At 37.1% G+C, this 15,676-nt stretch overlaps 1 protein-coding gene and 1 pseudogene across 1 annotated transcript in view; one reads left to right on the forward strand and one right to left on the reverse strand.

The window, feature by feature from the left end:
• PIK3C2A (phosphatidylinositol-4-phosphate 3-kinase catalytic subunit type 2 alpha) overlaps window positions 1–15,676 on the reverse strand; it is a 109,611-nt gene that overhangs the window by 18,929 nt on the left and 75,006 nt on the right. The window contains exons 14-22 of the mRNA XM_003781141.3: window positions 12,256–12,367; window positions 11,424–11,569; window positions 8,545–8,733; window positions 7,448–7,541; window positions 6,876–6,970; window positions 6,355–6,535; window positions 2,892–2,996; window positions 1,518–1,610; window positions 714–843 (exon numbers count right to left, since the gene is read on the reverse strand). Coding sequence (XP_003781189.1) covers window positions 714–843; window positions 1,518–1,610; window positions 2,892–2,996; window positions 6,355–6,535; window positions 6,876–6,970; window positions 7,448–7,541; window positions 8,545–8,733; window positions 11,424–11,569; window positions 12,256–12,367 — 1,145 coding nt within the window. The remainder of the gene's footprint in view (window positions 1–713; window positions 844–1,517; window positions 1,611–2,891; window positions 2,997–6,354; window positions 6,536–6,875; window positions 6,971–7,447; window positions 7,542–8,544; window positions 8,734–11,423; window positions 11,570–12,255; window positions 12,368–15,676) is intronic.
• LOC111727765 lies at window positions 9,317–9,774 on the forward strand (annotated as a pseudogene).

Here is a 15,676-nt window from a genome sequence, read left to right on the forward strand (position 1 = left end):
CAACTCCTGGGCTCAAGCGAGTCTCCTGCCTCCGCCTCCCAAGTAGCTGGGACCACAGGCGCCCGCCACAATGCCCGGCTATTTTTTTGGTTGCAGCGTCATTGTTGTTTGGCCGGTCCAGGCTGGGGATTCGAACCCGCCACCTTAGGTGTAGGTGGCTGGCGCCTTAGCCGGTTGAGCTATAGGCGCCGAGCCACCTTTACATATCTTTAATTGCTCCCTTCTAAAAAGAAGCAAGCACCACATATTCTTAGTATTTTACACATGGTAGATAAAATACAACAATTTATTGAATAGGAATAATAATGATGGTTGCCATTCATTGAGCATGTAATATGTACCAGATACTGCGTTGTTCTACATTCATTATTTCAAAAACTTATTCAATAAACAATAAGACAAATTTCCTCTTGATGGAAAAAAAGAACTTTGTAACCACTATCTAATTTTACAGAAATAAAATTAAAGTTACAAATGGCCTTATTTTTTAAGTTCAAAAGCTAAAGACCATAAAGTCTTCATGGGTCAATTACTGAACACCTCTAGCGTCCATAAATCAAGCTTCTATTTGGACTACTCACTAAGTTGTTCTTTTAAAGAGATTTAATCATTAACAACTGAGATCACAAAGTTTCTGCATCAGGACCCTTAGGGCAGGTAAGACATTCTGAGTGAAGTTAACAGAAAAACTAAGACACAGCTAATACACTTACCTCTATCTCTGCCAGTTGAGAGACATTTGAAAATTACCATCCTCAGATCTAGTCCTTCTTTAAGCCAGATCTTATCCATAATCTTTATCATCTGTAAAGCTAACATATCTTGCCTAAGATCTTCACCAACCTTGAAATCAAGGAAACAAAATGAAACTGGTAGCTTTCCAAAAGACTTAATGGATTACATACTATAAAAACTGGGGATGGAGGGCAGGGAAGGTAGGAAAGAGTGAGGACTGAGATGAACAGAACTGCTGCAAACTGCCTTTGTCTTGCAGAATTCTGGAGAGATACATAACCTCTTCATGTCTCAGCTTCCTGAGTACACTGTAAAAGGTTAAGCTTTATGGTATGCTAATTATATTCAATTTTTTATTTCAGGTTAATGTGAGGGTACAAACTAGCTTACAATGTTTACATTTGTTTGGTAAAGTCCCTCTTGTAGTTGTGTCCCACACCCAAGAGGTGTGCTACATACGCTTACATTGTGCCCAGAAGTGGGAGCACACCCTCCCCCTCCCTCCTAATTGAACTGAACTGAATTTTTCTCTTGTGTGGGCATGTATCAGATTGTCTGCTGGCTTCATATTAGTATCAAGTACATTGGATATCTGTTTTTCCATTCTTGTGATACTTTCAAGAAGAATGTGTTTCAACTCCCTCCAGGTTAATACAAAAGGTGTGAAGTCTCCATATTGTTTTACCGCTGAATAGTATTTCATGGTATACATACACCACAGTTTGTTAATCCATTCCTGGGTCTAAAATGCCATTTTTAAAAAAGTAACTTATTTTGCTCACCTTAAACATAACATTAATTTCTTCTCCCATAGGGTCAGCATTCACCATGGTGACTTTGAGGGGCACAGCATTAGAACTAAAGAAGGAACATGACTGCAAATACAACATGTTAAGTATTAGAAAGATAACACTGAAATAAAAATGGGTCTAGATTTTTTTTGTCCTAGGCATTTGTCCCCTTTTGCTTATTCCTTTAAATTATGACATTCTGAGTTGTTTTACTCAGAATAAATAACACAAGAGAACTGCTTTTTATATTATTTAGCAGATAATAGGTATGTAAAAATACTTTTGGAAACTTTAATGTAAGCATATATTTTTCTAGGCAAAGAAGCAAAAACTTTAAAATTTGAGACAAAAATGTTTAAAGCTTGAGCTTTTTATGTGTCTAACACCTCAATAGAACATAAAGTCTTATGTTCTTGTCTTGTTTCTTATCCTTCCTTTAAATTATTGTGATCTAATATAAGATCTATATTTTTTTTTTTTTTGAGACAGAGCCTCAAGCTATCCCCCTGGGTAGAGTGCTGTGGCATCACAGCTCATAGCAACCTCCAACTTCTGGGCTCAAGCGAGTCTCCTGCCTCAGCCTCCCAAGTAGCTGGGACCACAGGCACCGGCCACAACACCTGGCTATTTTTTGGTTGCAGCCATCATTGTTGTTTGGTGGGCCTGGGCTGGATTCCAACCCGCCACCTTAGGTGTACGTGGCTGGCGCCTTAGCCACTTGAGCCACAGGCACTGAGCTGAGATCTCTATTTTAAGGTACTATTATAATCAATTAGCCATAGAATCAAATATTTATGAGAGTAACAATTTCTGGGAGGCCAAGGCAGGTGGACTGACTGAGCTCACAGGTTCCAGATCAGCCTGAGCAAGAGCAAGACCCAGTGCTTGCTCTAAAAAATGGCCAGGAGGTACGGCAGGTGCCTATAGATCCAGCTATTCAGGAAGCTGAGGCAAGCGAATCACTTATGCCCAAGCAATTCCAACCTATGGAAAGTTGGACATTGCTGTGAGCTATGATGCTACAGCACTCTACCCAGGGAAACAAAGTGGGACTCTGTCTCAAAGAAAAAAAAAAAAAAAGTAACAATTTCATTAGCAAAAATCAAATCTTCTTTGAAAGTGAAACTGACGATAAAAAGATAAGAGTGAGAACAATTTAACAGAAAAATGAAAAACCCAAGGTAGTAAAAATTTTCTATTTTTTCTTTCAGGAATTGTGATTAGGTAAAAATATAGTGAGATAAATATGGATCCTAATACAAACAGACATCCATCTGTACATACTTTGCCTTAAGCACATCTGCCCATTCTTCTTATATATTACTTTGAAATGTAATATGAATTTACAAGTATTGTATGTGTCACCTTAATATTTAATTCTTTTGCCACTAGGCTTGGCTTGAGAGGTAGACGGCATTTATTTCTCAGAAAAAAGGACTGTACTCGTTCCATACTCCTTTGAAGGACAACCTATGGAAAGAAATTGATATATAAGTACATAATAAAAATGAAGATCTATTTTTAAGACAACAAATTATGCTGTGGACACAATTTATAAAATGCTCCACTGTCACATACTCAAAAAAAGTTGTTGCTCAATAAAGAGTTAATTTTTACTGTAAAGTAACATTAGGATGGCCAAAGCTATAAATGGGGGGGAAAGTCATATGGCCCAACCAATGTACATGGAAATGTTCAGCTCACTAATAATGAAATAGAAAGTAAACAAAATTAGTTGCAATTTTCCATCTGTCTGATGAAAAATCGAGACAACATCCAGTGATAAAAGATAATTTGATAATCTGTTGGTGAGGACAGACGTATGTAAGGTATGGATGTTTTTATGGGGATAGCTCACATAAGCTACTATAACTAAAAATGTATATAGCTCTCAACTGAGCTGTTTCACTATTGGAATACACTATAAATAAATACTAACAAATGGGCAAAAACTTACATACTACAGTTCATTGAAGCACTGTTTTGGAAAGGAAAAATGTGTAAACAACTTAAACAGAGTTAATGGTTCATAACTATGGCTCAAGGCTATAATCCTAACACTTTGGGAGGCAGAAGCAGAAGGATCGCCTGAGGCCAGGAGTTCAAGATCAGCCTGGGCAACAGCAAGACCCTGTCTCTACAAAAAAAGAAAATTAGCAGGGCATGGGGATCACTTGAGCCCAATCGTTTGAGATTGCTATGAGCTGTGATTATACCATTGCATTCTAGCCCAGGCAACTGAACAAGATCCTATCTCAAACAAAACAAAACAACCCCCCTGGAAAAAGCCCCATATGATTTATGCTATAATATTTTATAATACTGTATATGGTATTAAGAAACTAAGGATAATTATATGTGCTAACATGAATTCTCTAAGGTAAAGCAAAAAAAAAAAAAAAAACCTTCCATTTTCATGAACTAGAAGACTTAATATTGTTAAAGTTGCAATATTTCCCAAATTAATCTACAAATTCAACACAATTCTCACCAAAATTGCTACTTGTTTTTTTCCCAGAAATGGACATACTGATCCCAAAATTCAATGAAATTGCAAGAGATCCCTGAATAGCCAGAACAATCTTGAAAAAGAATGAAGTTAAAGGACTCATATTTCCCAATTTCAAAATTAACTATAAAACTATGGTAATCAAAACACTATAGCATAAGGATAGACACACAGACAAATGGAAAAGAATTGAGAGTCTAGAAATAAACTCACTTACACAGTCAACTGTTATTTGACAAGGGTGTCAAACCATCCATGAGGAAAGAATCTCTTTAACAATTGGTGCTAAGACAACTTGATAACCACATGAAGAATGAAGTTGGACCTTTACCTTCCATCACATACACAAAATTAATTTAAAATGGACCAAAACCTAAACTTCAGTGCTAAAACTACAAAACTTTTAGAAGAAAACACAAATGTACATCTTTGTATCATTAGATTTGATGGATTCTTAGATGTGACATGGAAAGCATGAACAAATTAAAAAATTTTGTGCATCAAAAGATACTACCGAGAAAGTAAAAAGACAACCCTCAGAATGGGGAAAAATATTTCCAAATAGTATATCTGATAAAAGTCTGACATTCAGAATATATAAAGAACTCTTACAACTCAACAAGAAGATAGTTCAGTTTAAAATGGGCAGAATATTTTTGAATATTCAAAAATTTCCAAAGATATGCAAATGACCAAGAAACACATGAACATGTGTTCAACATCATCAGTCATTAGGGAAATGCAAAACAAAACCACAAAGATACCACTTCACACCCATTAAAATAGCTATAGTAATAAAAAGAGAAAAAAACAGAAAATAAATTCTGGAGAAGATGTGGTGAAATAGGAAGCTCTATGTATTGCTGGTGGTAGTATAAAATGGTACAGCTGTTGCAGATAATAGTTTATTGGTTCCTCAAAAAGTTAAGCACTCAATTACCCAGCAATTCCATTCCCAGGTAATGTAAAAACAAGCAAACAAAAATTTGTACGTGAATATCCATAGCAGCATTATTCACAGTAGTCAGCATTGTTCATAAAAGGAAACAACCCAAATGTTCATCAACTAATGAACAAAATGTGGTATATTCACACAATGGAATGTTATCCAGCCATAAAAAGGCATGAGGAATTTAAACATACAAGAACATAGATGAGCTCCACAAACATCATGAGGGGGAAAACTGGACACTAAAAGGCACATATTACATAAATCAGTTTCTGTGTAGCCAAAAAGAGTAGGCAGATTTATATAGACAAAAAGCAAGTTAGTAGTTACTAAGGGCTGGGAAGAGAGGGAAATGAGGAGTGAGTGGTTAATGGGCACATGCTTTTCTCTTCGGTAAGATTAAAATATTGTGGAATTAGATAGTGGTCTAATACGATGAATGTACTGAAAGCCACTGAATTGTAAACTTTTCTTTATCTTTCTTTTTTTTCTTGAGACAGAGTCTCAGTTTGTTGCCCTCGGCAGAGTGCCATGGCATCTGTGGCGTCATAGCTCACAGCAACCTCAAATTCTTGGGCTCAAGTGATTCTCTTGCTTCAGCCTCCCAAGTAGCCACCACAATGCCCAGCTATCTTTTTAGAGATGAGGTCTGGCTCTAGCTCAGGCTGGTCTTGAACTCTTGAGCTCAGACAATCCACCTGCCTCGGCCTCCCGAAGTGCTAGGATTACAGGCATGAGGCACTGTGCCCGGCCTGAATTATACACTTTTAAATGGTTAAAATAGTGAATTTTTATTTAAGGTGAATTCTACCTCAACAAGAACAAGTATGTGTATATGTATGTGTATAAAATGCAATTCAGTTTCTGTAAAACCTCTTAAAATTTGTATATCCAAGTATACACACGTAAAGTCATAGAATTATCAGGAGAGACATACAGCAAACTATGAACAATAATTACCTGCAGGGGAAACTGGAAAAGTGAATTGAAAATGAGAAAAATCTTCATTTTTTATTCCATAAACCTCTTCATCATCTGGATTTTTTAAAAAAATTAGCACTAACTCATACTTTCATGACATTTTTAATTACAAAAAATTTAACAACAATATAGTGAAAAAGAACTTCAAGAAAATGATTTTGATTAGAAAGGAAGGAAATAAGCATGGAAATTAAAAAGCACTGATTTTCTGAGTTAGTCAAATATTTTCCTATATATTGTAAATAAACCTTTGAATTTATCTGCCCCAATAGCATATGTATCGTTAGAGTGCTGCTGGGAATCTACTGAGAGAAGAACAACTCAATGAGTCAACAACATAAAGATACCTTAACATCAAAACATTTACATTCTCTTTTATGGATACATACCTGTCTGGCTGATCCACTAGCCTGCCTTACTTTTTCTGCTACTCCTCCTAAAAGCTGCACGAGTTTCGTCTGCTTTAAAAGTTCTTCTCTGAGTCCTTTTCCTCCTACTGAGAGGAGAGCACCCAAGACATGTTCATAGCGGGTACCAAACTGTGCATCATGCAGGGCATCCTTAAGAAGCCTAATACAGCAGAATATTTGTGTCAGCCACTTCTGAGAACTCGATGAAATTCTCTCAAAAAATCACTTGAACAAGTTCAGTTTTTGATTTCTAAGAATTTATTTTGAGCTATCTAAGCAAGTAAAACCTCATCCATGATTGGAGAGCTGTATAATATGACAAATACTTTGCAACAGGTTTTATTATTTTTGGTTTTATTTCTGAAGACAAAATAACGCCTTCCCTAAAACACTTGGTATCCATAGTAAGTATTCTAGGCATACCACTCAACAGAGTATGCTATCTGTATAGATAGATTCTAGGAATGAAAATAAGATACTTAATACAGTTTAAATCTTACCAATATAAATTGTGGGCTATCTGGATATTTCCCAATGCTCTGGATAGAAGGAAGCGCACTAATGAACTATTCAAGTAAATTTCATATTTCAAAGCCTATGTGCAAAGGAGAGTAAGAATTACTAGTAGTCAGACCCATTAATTGTCTGGATCAAATTATCAAAAGAGAAAGTATATAAATGAAGTATTGCCAAAGATGATATTTATAAAAATGAAACAGATGAATTAACTTAGGCCAAATTAATGAAAGTAGGCACAAAAGTGTAGACTTAGGGATAGTTTATTAGCTATGTCTAAGTGACCAGTAAAGAAAAAGTCAAGGAAAAACTAAAGTTTTGTTTGTTCTGAGACTCTGAAAAGTCTGCAAACTGAAAATTCAGGTACCTATATATAATATTCAAGTGGGGAAGATGACAGCAATGGGGAAAGAAAAAAAAAAAATCACACTAAATCCACTCACAAAACCCCTCAATGTTCCTACACTACAAAACCACTTTCAATCAAAACAGAAGTTTGAAGTTTCACCAAGTTTTCCTCAAAACTGGGGGTGCAGGGCAGAAGTAAAAAACTCACTTGAACAAACTGTGGAAGAAGATCTGTTAGCTCATCATCACTAATGGCTTCAATCCAGGTCACAGCTAGCGATCTCACTTCCTGATCAGCAAATCTACAAGGAGAGGGAAAATACAATCTCAATCTGTATTTCTTGAAAATATAATCTCAATCTGTTCCTGACAAAGAACATTTAAATAGCTCTTTATTAAAAAACAATGTTTTGGCTTGGTGCCGGTAGCTCAGTGGCTAGGGTGCCAGCCGCACACACTAGAGCTGGTGGGTTTGAACCTGGCCCGGGCTTGCCAAACAACAATAAAAAAATAGCTGGGTGTTGTGGTGGGCGCCTATAGTCCCAGCTACATGGGAGGTTGAGGCAAGAGAATCACTTAAGCCCAAGAGTTTGAGGTTGCTGTGAGCTGTGATGTCATAGCACTCAACTGAGGGTGACAAAATGAGACTCTGTCTCTAAACAAAACCAAAACAAAACAAAACAAAAAAACACAATGTTTCATCATTTTTTAGGAAGAAAGTCTTACTGTGCTATCTAGATTCAATTTTAAGATTATTTAGAAACCTTAAGTTCATAAAAATTAATTTTGGTCCAGATCATAAAACCACAATAAATTATTCAAAATATATAATATAGCCTTTTCTTTAGTTCTGAATGTGATGAAATACTTTTTTTGCTAACCCAAACACAAAGAATATAATTATAGGGGTAGTGCCTATGGCTCAGTGAGTAGGGCGCTGGCCCCATATACCGAGGGTGGCGGGTTCAAACCCAGCCCCAGCCAAACTGCAACAAAAAAATAGCCAGGCATTATGGCGGGTACCTGTAGTCCCAGCTTCTCCAGAGGCTGAGGCAAGAGAATTGCCTAAGCCCAGGAACTGGAGGTTGCTGTGAGCTGTGACGCTGCAGCACTCTATGGAGAGTGACAAAGTAAAACTACATCTCCCAAAAAAAAAAAAAAAAAAAAGGAATATTATATAAATATACATGTATTATATTTATAAATGTATTGAATTTTCAGGCTAAAGAAAAATACTCTTGCAACATAATAACCTTATTGAATAAAGTGACAATAAGACAGAACAAATAGATACATTTGACTTACTTTGAATCAAGAAGTTCCAATGCAGTCAGTGGGTGCAATGGAGGCCACTGATAAAGCAATGAGTAAGTTTTTGCAAGATTAACCCATTTCCAGTTTGGGGCACTCGCTAGTATTTTAGGAAGACAATTTGCATATTTGAAGCAATAACATCGTTTCTCCCACAAAAAAGCTTTATCTTCCTTAGAAAGTCTGCAAATGTAATAGAATTAAATTACTTCTCAGTGATATCATGATTAAAAACACAAAGAAGAAATGTATTCATTTAGGTTAGCCATTTATTGGTAGAATCATTAATACTAATTTGGAACAGAAAAATGCAATGTACAGCAAACACCACTAATTCACCCTAATTTGAGGATGGAAAGAAATCATTCTGCTTTGATAAAAGAGCCTTAGTAAGGAAAATTAAGGATAATTCAGTACAATAAAAATTCACTGGCTTGACGCCTGTGGCTCAAGTGGCTAAGGTGCCAGCCACATACACCTAAGGTGGCGGGTTTGAATCCAGCCCGGACCTGCCAAAACAACAATGACAGCTGCAACCAAAAAATAGCCGGGCATTGTGGCAGGCACCTGTGGTCCCAGCTACTTGGGAGGTGGAGGCAGGAGACTCGCTTGAGCCAGGAGTTGGAGGTTGCTGTGAGTTGTGATGCCACAGCACTCTACCCAGGGGGACAGCTTGAGGCTCTGTCTCAAAAAAAAAAAAAAAAAAATCCACTGAACTCTTGCCAGATGCCAGGCACTAGAAATGAGTGTTGAAAAAGCAGATCCTGCTCTTCCTCCCTGGCTGCCTGACAATCACCCGCCATCATGAATGACACAGTAACTATCCGGACCAGAAAGTTCATGACTAACCGACTACTTTAGAGGAAAAAAAATGGTCATTGATGTCCTTCACCCTGGGAAGGCAACAGTACCAAAGACAGAAATTAGAGAAAAACTAGCCAAGATGTACAAGACCACACCCGATGTCATCTTTGTATTTGGATTCAGAACTCACTTTGGTGGTGGGAAGACAACGGGTTTTGGCATGACTTATGATTCCTTGGATTATGCAAAGAAAAATGAACCCAAACATAGACTTGCAAGGCCTGGCCTGTATGAGAAGAAAAAGACATCAAGAAAGCAGCAAAAGGAACGCAAGAACAGAATGAAGAAAGTCAGGGGCACCACAAAGGCTAATGTTGGTGCTGGCAAAAAGTGAGCTGTAGATTGCATAACAGGCGAAGGAGTAAAGACTCTACCGTGATGTTAGCTGCAGCCATTGTATAGATTTTTCACAGGAGGATTAATAAAGACTTTTCATGTGAAAAAAGAAAAAAAAGAAAAAGCAGATCCTACCCCAAGAAACAGTAAGAATTTTATCCACTGCATACAAGTAAAATCAAATGCCATATAAAAAAATGCTACTAAAAACTTTAAAAGATGATTATACAGTTCAATTCAGGAATATTCAAAATGAAAAGGACTTGCTTTAAAGATTATATTTGTTTTAAGCTTACTGACAGACATTTAAAACCCTTCACTATTTTACTACCTACTCATCCATTTTAATATGCATATATATAAAATTCATGCACTAAGGCTGGACTCATGCCTGTAAGCCCAGCACTTTGGTAGGCCAAGGCAAATTGCTTGAGGCCAGGAGTTCAAGACTAGCCTGGGCAACAGATTGAGATCCCATCTTTCTTTTGTTTTTTGCAGCAGAAGAGACCCCATGTCTTTAAAAAAAAAAAAAGGCGCAGAAATGTATTCATGTGGAGTACTCAGAAAAGTCAAATACTGCAAAAGGTACAAAGTAAATTCTCTCTCTTTCCAATTCCCCTCCCCAGAAGCTACCACCTAAGCCTGTGTATTCTTCCAGAACTTCTATTCATACAGAAGGATATGCATGGACATACACACATTCCTTTTTCCTTTATGTTCATGGTAATAAATTATATACACTATTCTGATTCTTGTTTCCTTCATTTAACATATCTTACATATTAGTGATATAGCTATAACCTCATACGTTTTCTTTATTTTTTAATCACAAGGTCTCACTTTTTTTGCCCAGACTAGAGGGCAGTAGAATGATCGTATCTCACTCATTGTAGCCTTGAGCTCCTAGGCTCAAGTGGTCCTGCCTTAACATCTAGAGTAGCTGGGACTACAGGTGCCCACCACAACACCAAGCTAATTTTTCTATTTTTAGTAGAGATGGGGTCTCACTTTTGCTCAGGCTAGTCTCAAACTCCTGAGCTCAAGTGATCCAACCACCTTGCCTCCAAAAATGCTAGGATTACAGTTGTGAGCCATCATGCTCTGTACTAAGCTCATTTTTAATGGTTACATAGTCTTCCATTAGATAAATGTACCATAACTTAACCTCTGCTGACAGACTTTTCCAACTCGTTTTTCAGTAATCCAAATAAATACTGCAACAGACATTTTTGTCTCTATAAAAAAATATGAAAGAATTTTCTCTACTCTGTGTTCCTGGAAGGGCCATTGATGGGTCACAGAATATATACATTGCAATCTTTATAGACCTGCCTGTTCATCCTTCCTCTCCTTTACCCCTGAATAGTTGATCTTAATCTTATTAATATGACAATGTTCTTTATAGATTTAAATTAATCTATTGATATTTATTCCAAATACATCTCCCAGTCTGTTGTGTACCTTTTGATCAAGTATGAAGTTTGACTTGTCCAATTTTCTAAACTTTTAGAAAATCATCGTCTTTTTATATAATTAATAGAATAAGTTGAATAAAAAACGTTCCACACCAAAAGTGCTGATAAATCACTAAATCAGGGCATTTAACATAAGCCTTTAACCTGACCTTTCCATTATAGGAAATACCCAGGCAAAAGAGAATACACAGAGCATACCCAAGTGATGAGTCTCTCTGAAGAATATCAAGAAGTTTCTCCTTTATATCATTCTCCAGTGTTTCTAAGTTGTGTGGTTGTATAATGCTTCTGTCAACTTGAGGAGTTGTATAAATAATATCAAATGTAGGAGAAGGAAAATCAACCTTAAAAATTTAACAGAATTTGATCAAATTGTAGTCCATATATCTGCCACATTAACTTCTGTAAGAAAATTGATTTTTCTTAGCAATCAGGGTGGAGTTTACGTTGAATATTAAAGTAATACTTATCTTCTTCTTGAAAGTGATTACCATTGTTGGGAATTCTCAACAGCACATATATATTTTTTGGGATGGGTACAGTGTGTTTGATTGTTTTTTCAGAAATATTAATATTTAAATATAAGACAGATCCTGATATTAAAACAAGGTCAATTAGGTTTCTTTAGTAACAACCCAAATCATGGTATATATACACACACTTCTTAAAAAGAAACTTATTTTTATTTTATTTATTTTCATTTATTTATTTTTTGAGACAGTATAACTATGTCACCCTACGTAGAGTGCTGTAGTGTCACAGCTCACAGCAATCTCAAACTCTTGGGCTTAAGCAATTCTCTTGCCTCAGCCCCCCAAGTAGCTGGAACCACAGGCGCCTGCCACAACACCTGGCTATTTTTTGGTTGTATTTGTCATTGTTGTTTGGCAGGCCCGGGCTGGATTTGAGCCTGCTAGCTCTGGTGTATGTGGCTGGTGCCTTAGTCGCTTGAGCTATAAAAACTTCAAGGCGCCAAGCCTAAAAAGGAGTTTAAATTCAAACATTTCAATATGTCAAGAAGTAGCATTACCTGTAGCACTATCCTTTCCATGATATAGCCTTTTCTGGGTACTGTTCCAGGAATAGAATTTGTATGCGATGAAGTCCAAAGATAGAGAAGTTTAGTTCCACATGTTAAAAACCTTCAAGAATATTAAAAAAAAAAAAAAAAAAGTGATTTTCATTTTAAAAATTCAAAATTTACAATACATGGTAATGAATTTGTAATGTCAGTATTCCACACACTAAATAAAAAGTATCTTTAAGAATGTATCAGAAAGGAGTCACTCCCCATATCGTAATGAGATTTTAGGTAAACAAATCTGAAGTGTGGGGTAGGAACAAAGAGAAAGACTAAAATAGATGTATCTTGAGAGGAATGGTGCCAAGGACCGAATACAAGAAAGGTAAAGATTCAGAACACAACGTCCATAAACAGGAAGGTGAAGGGTAGTCTTTGAAGAGTCTGTACAAAGAATATACCTCAAGGTGGTGGTGTGGATTGCAGAACTGCTTTCTGACTTGTACCATCAGAACAAAAACACATGCCAAGAAAACTGCTACCTACTTTGTGGCAAAGCAGCTATCATTTTAGATGAGAAGTTGCTACCAGGGATTAGCAAACTTTTTCTGTAAAGGGACAGACTGTAAATATTTTGACTTTGTGGGCCATAGTCTCTGCTTCCTACTATATAACAAAAGTGGCAAAGGGTGATGGTTCTCTAACTAAGCAAAGAGTCCTGGTTCTTTCAAGATCAAGATTTGCAGAACTGATTTACTCATAAAAATTAATGATCATGATGAAGTTATATTTAATTTCACACCAAAGGAAGTTGAGAATGGAACCTATGGTGTCAGTATATTCTGCCTTAAATTATGGATTCTATTTAGCAAAAGGTATTTTTTTAGAGACAGAGTCTCACTTTGTCACCCTTGGTAGAGTGTTGTAGCATCACAGCTCACAGCTCACAGCTCACAGCAACCTCCAGCTCTTGGGCGTAGGTGATTCTCTTGCCTTAGCCTCCCGAGTAGGTGGGACTACAGGTGCCCGCCACAACCCCCAGTTTTGTTTTTTTTTTTTGCAGTTTTTTTTGGCCTAGGTGGGGTTTGAACCCACCACCTCTGGTATATGGGGCCGGCACTCTACTCACTGAGCCATAGATACCATTCCTTAGCAAAAGGTTTTAAATAGACACCATTAATAGTAATTTCTTCAACTGCTTTTCTCTAGCCCGTGACAAAATTATGTCAGAATTATGACAGGTGGCAAAAAGAATTATGTCAGGTGGCAAAAAGTCTTATACTGTCTCCTCAAATATGGAGGAGAATTTTCTTTTAATGCAAAAAGAATTATGTCAGGTGGCAAAAAGTCTTATACTGTCTCCTCAAATATGGAGGAGAATTTTCTTTAAATTTTCTTTTAAAAGAAAAGAAAAATATGACAAATATATGAATAAATACTACACTCACATACGTGACATACATGGGAAAAGGCTATTTTAAGAAAAAAATTTATAAAGTCAGCGTTTTTGAACCTCACATGATTTTAATAAATTACTACAAAATAGATGTTTGCTATTTATTAAAAAAAAAGGAGAACTTGATTAGCACTATTTTTTTCATTCATTTTTTTTTTCTTAAGAGACAGGGTCTTTCTTGGTTACCCAGGCTGGATTGCAGTGGCACAGCTGTAACTCACTTCAGCCTTGTACTCACAGGTTCAAGCGATCCTCCTGCCTTCACCACCGTTACAGGTCTGAATTTTTTCATTCTTAATATTTGTTTTACCTTATTTATTTATTTATTTATTTATTTTTGAGATAAGGCCTCTCTATGTCACCCTGGCTAGAGTGCAGTGGCTTACTGCAACCTCAAACTCATGGGCTTCTGCCTCAGCCTCCTGGGTAGCTGGGTCTATAGGTGCATGCCACCACACCAGGCTAATTTTTCTATTTTTTTTTTATAGAGACAGGGACATACTCTTGCTTCAGCCTGAGCAAGAGTGAAACCCTGTCTCTATAAAAAGAGAAAAGTTCCTGACCTCAAGCAATTCTCGCACGTCAGCCTCTCAGAGTGCTAGGATTACAGGTGTGAGGTGATTACAGGTGGATTAAATAGATCCATTATTAAATCATTTCCCAAACTGTCCCATGGAACAAAGTTATTCCAAAAGATATATTCTAGAACAATAAAAAAGTGTCATCTGGCAGCACCCATAGCTCAGTGGGTAGGGTGCCAGCCATATACACCAAGGCTGGTGGGTTCGAACCTAGCCTGGGCCAGCTAAACAACAATGACAACTGCAACAAAAACGTAGCCAGGTGTTGTGGTGGTGCCTGTAATCCCAGCTACTTGGGAGGCTGAGGCAAGAGAATCGCTTAAACCCAAGAATTGGAAGTTGCTGTAAGCTATGACATCACAGTACTCTACCCAGGGTGACAGCTTGAGACTCTGTCTCAAAAAAAAAAAGAAAAAAGAAGTGTCATAGTATCAAGTAAGTTTGAGAACATCAATATACTTTAACAGTTAAGAACACAGACCCTGGGTGGCACCTGTGGCTCAAAGGAGTAGGGCGCCAGCCCCATATGCTAGAGGTGGTGGGTTCAAACCCAGCCCTGACAAAAAAAAAAAAAAAAACCACAGACCCTGTAGCCAGACTACCTGCTTCAGATATCATTTCCACCACTTACTAGCTAAGTATCCTGGGGAAAGTCACTTAATCTCTGTACTTTGATTTCTCCCTCTGTAAAAGAGTATAATAACACCACCTACTTCACAAAGCAGTTGTGAAGAATATAGAATATGTGTACAGCACTCAGACGAATACTTCATACACAGTAAGTGGAGTAAGTGGTATGTGTTTGTTATTACAGTAAATATAATGTTCTAAAACAGATAAATAGCCTTCTTGACTAGAGAACTTTAGGGATGCTTTAATATGGTAATATGCACCATCTCCAGAATGTTCCTATATACTGAACGGAACATGTCCCAAACTTACTCAATTGCTTTTTTTTTTCATTTAGGAAGAACATTCCTCATCTCATGGAACCTATTGTTACTTGGAACATATTAAAACATTCAGCAGAAAGGCCAGATAGATACACTATCCCATTAACTATTAATTGACACAAAGCTCAAAAAGAACTCCTTTACCACCAAGGATAAGGGAAAGAATCCCTCAACAGGTGTCTGAACTCATGTGGAACCTCTGTAAATTGAAGACCACGGGCTGTGGTAGTAAGGGATAGATTTATAGGCAGAGAGAATCAAGGAAGGGAATAATGTTCAGCTGTAGATTCTCTGAACCAGAGAAGAAAGAGATGAGAAGAGAAAAAAAGGAATTTATTTTATTAATCTCAAGAGAACCTATAAGATCATGAGTCATGGCTCAAGCGGCTAAGGCGCCAGCCACATACACCTAAGGTGGCGGGTTCGTATCCCCAGCCCGG

The sequence above is a fragment of the Otolemur garnettii genome, unplaced genomic scaffold (genome assembly GCF_000181295.1).
Source record: "Otolemur garnettii isolate 467f Iridium unplaced genomic scaffold, OtoGar3 scaffold00001, whole genome shotgun sequence".
NCBI lineage: Eukaryota > Metazoa > Chordata > Mammalia > Primates > Galagidae > Otolemur > Otolemur garnettii.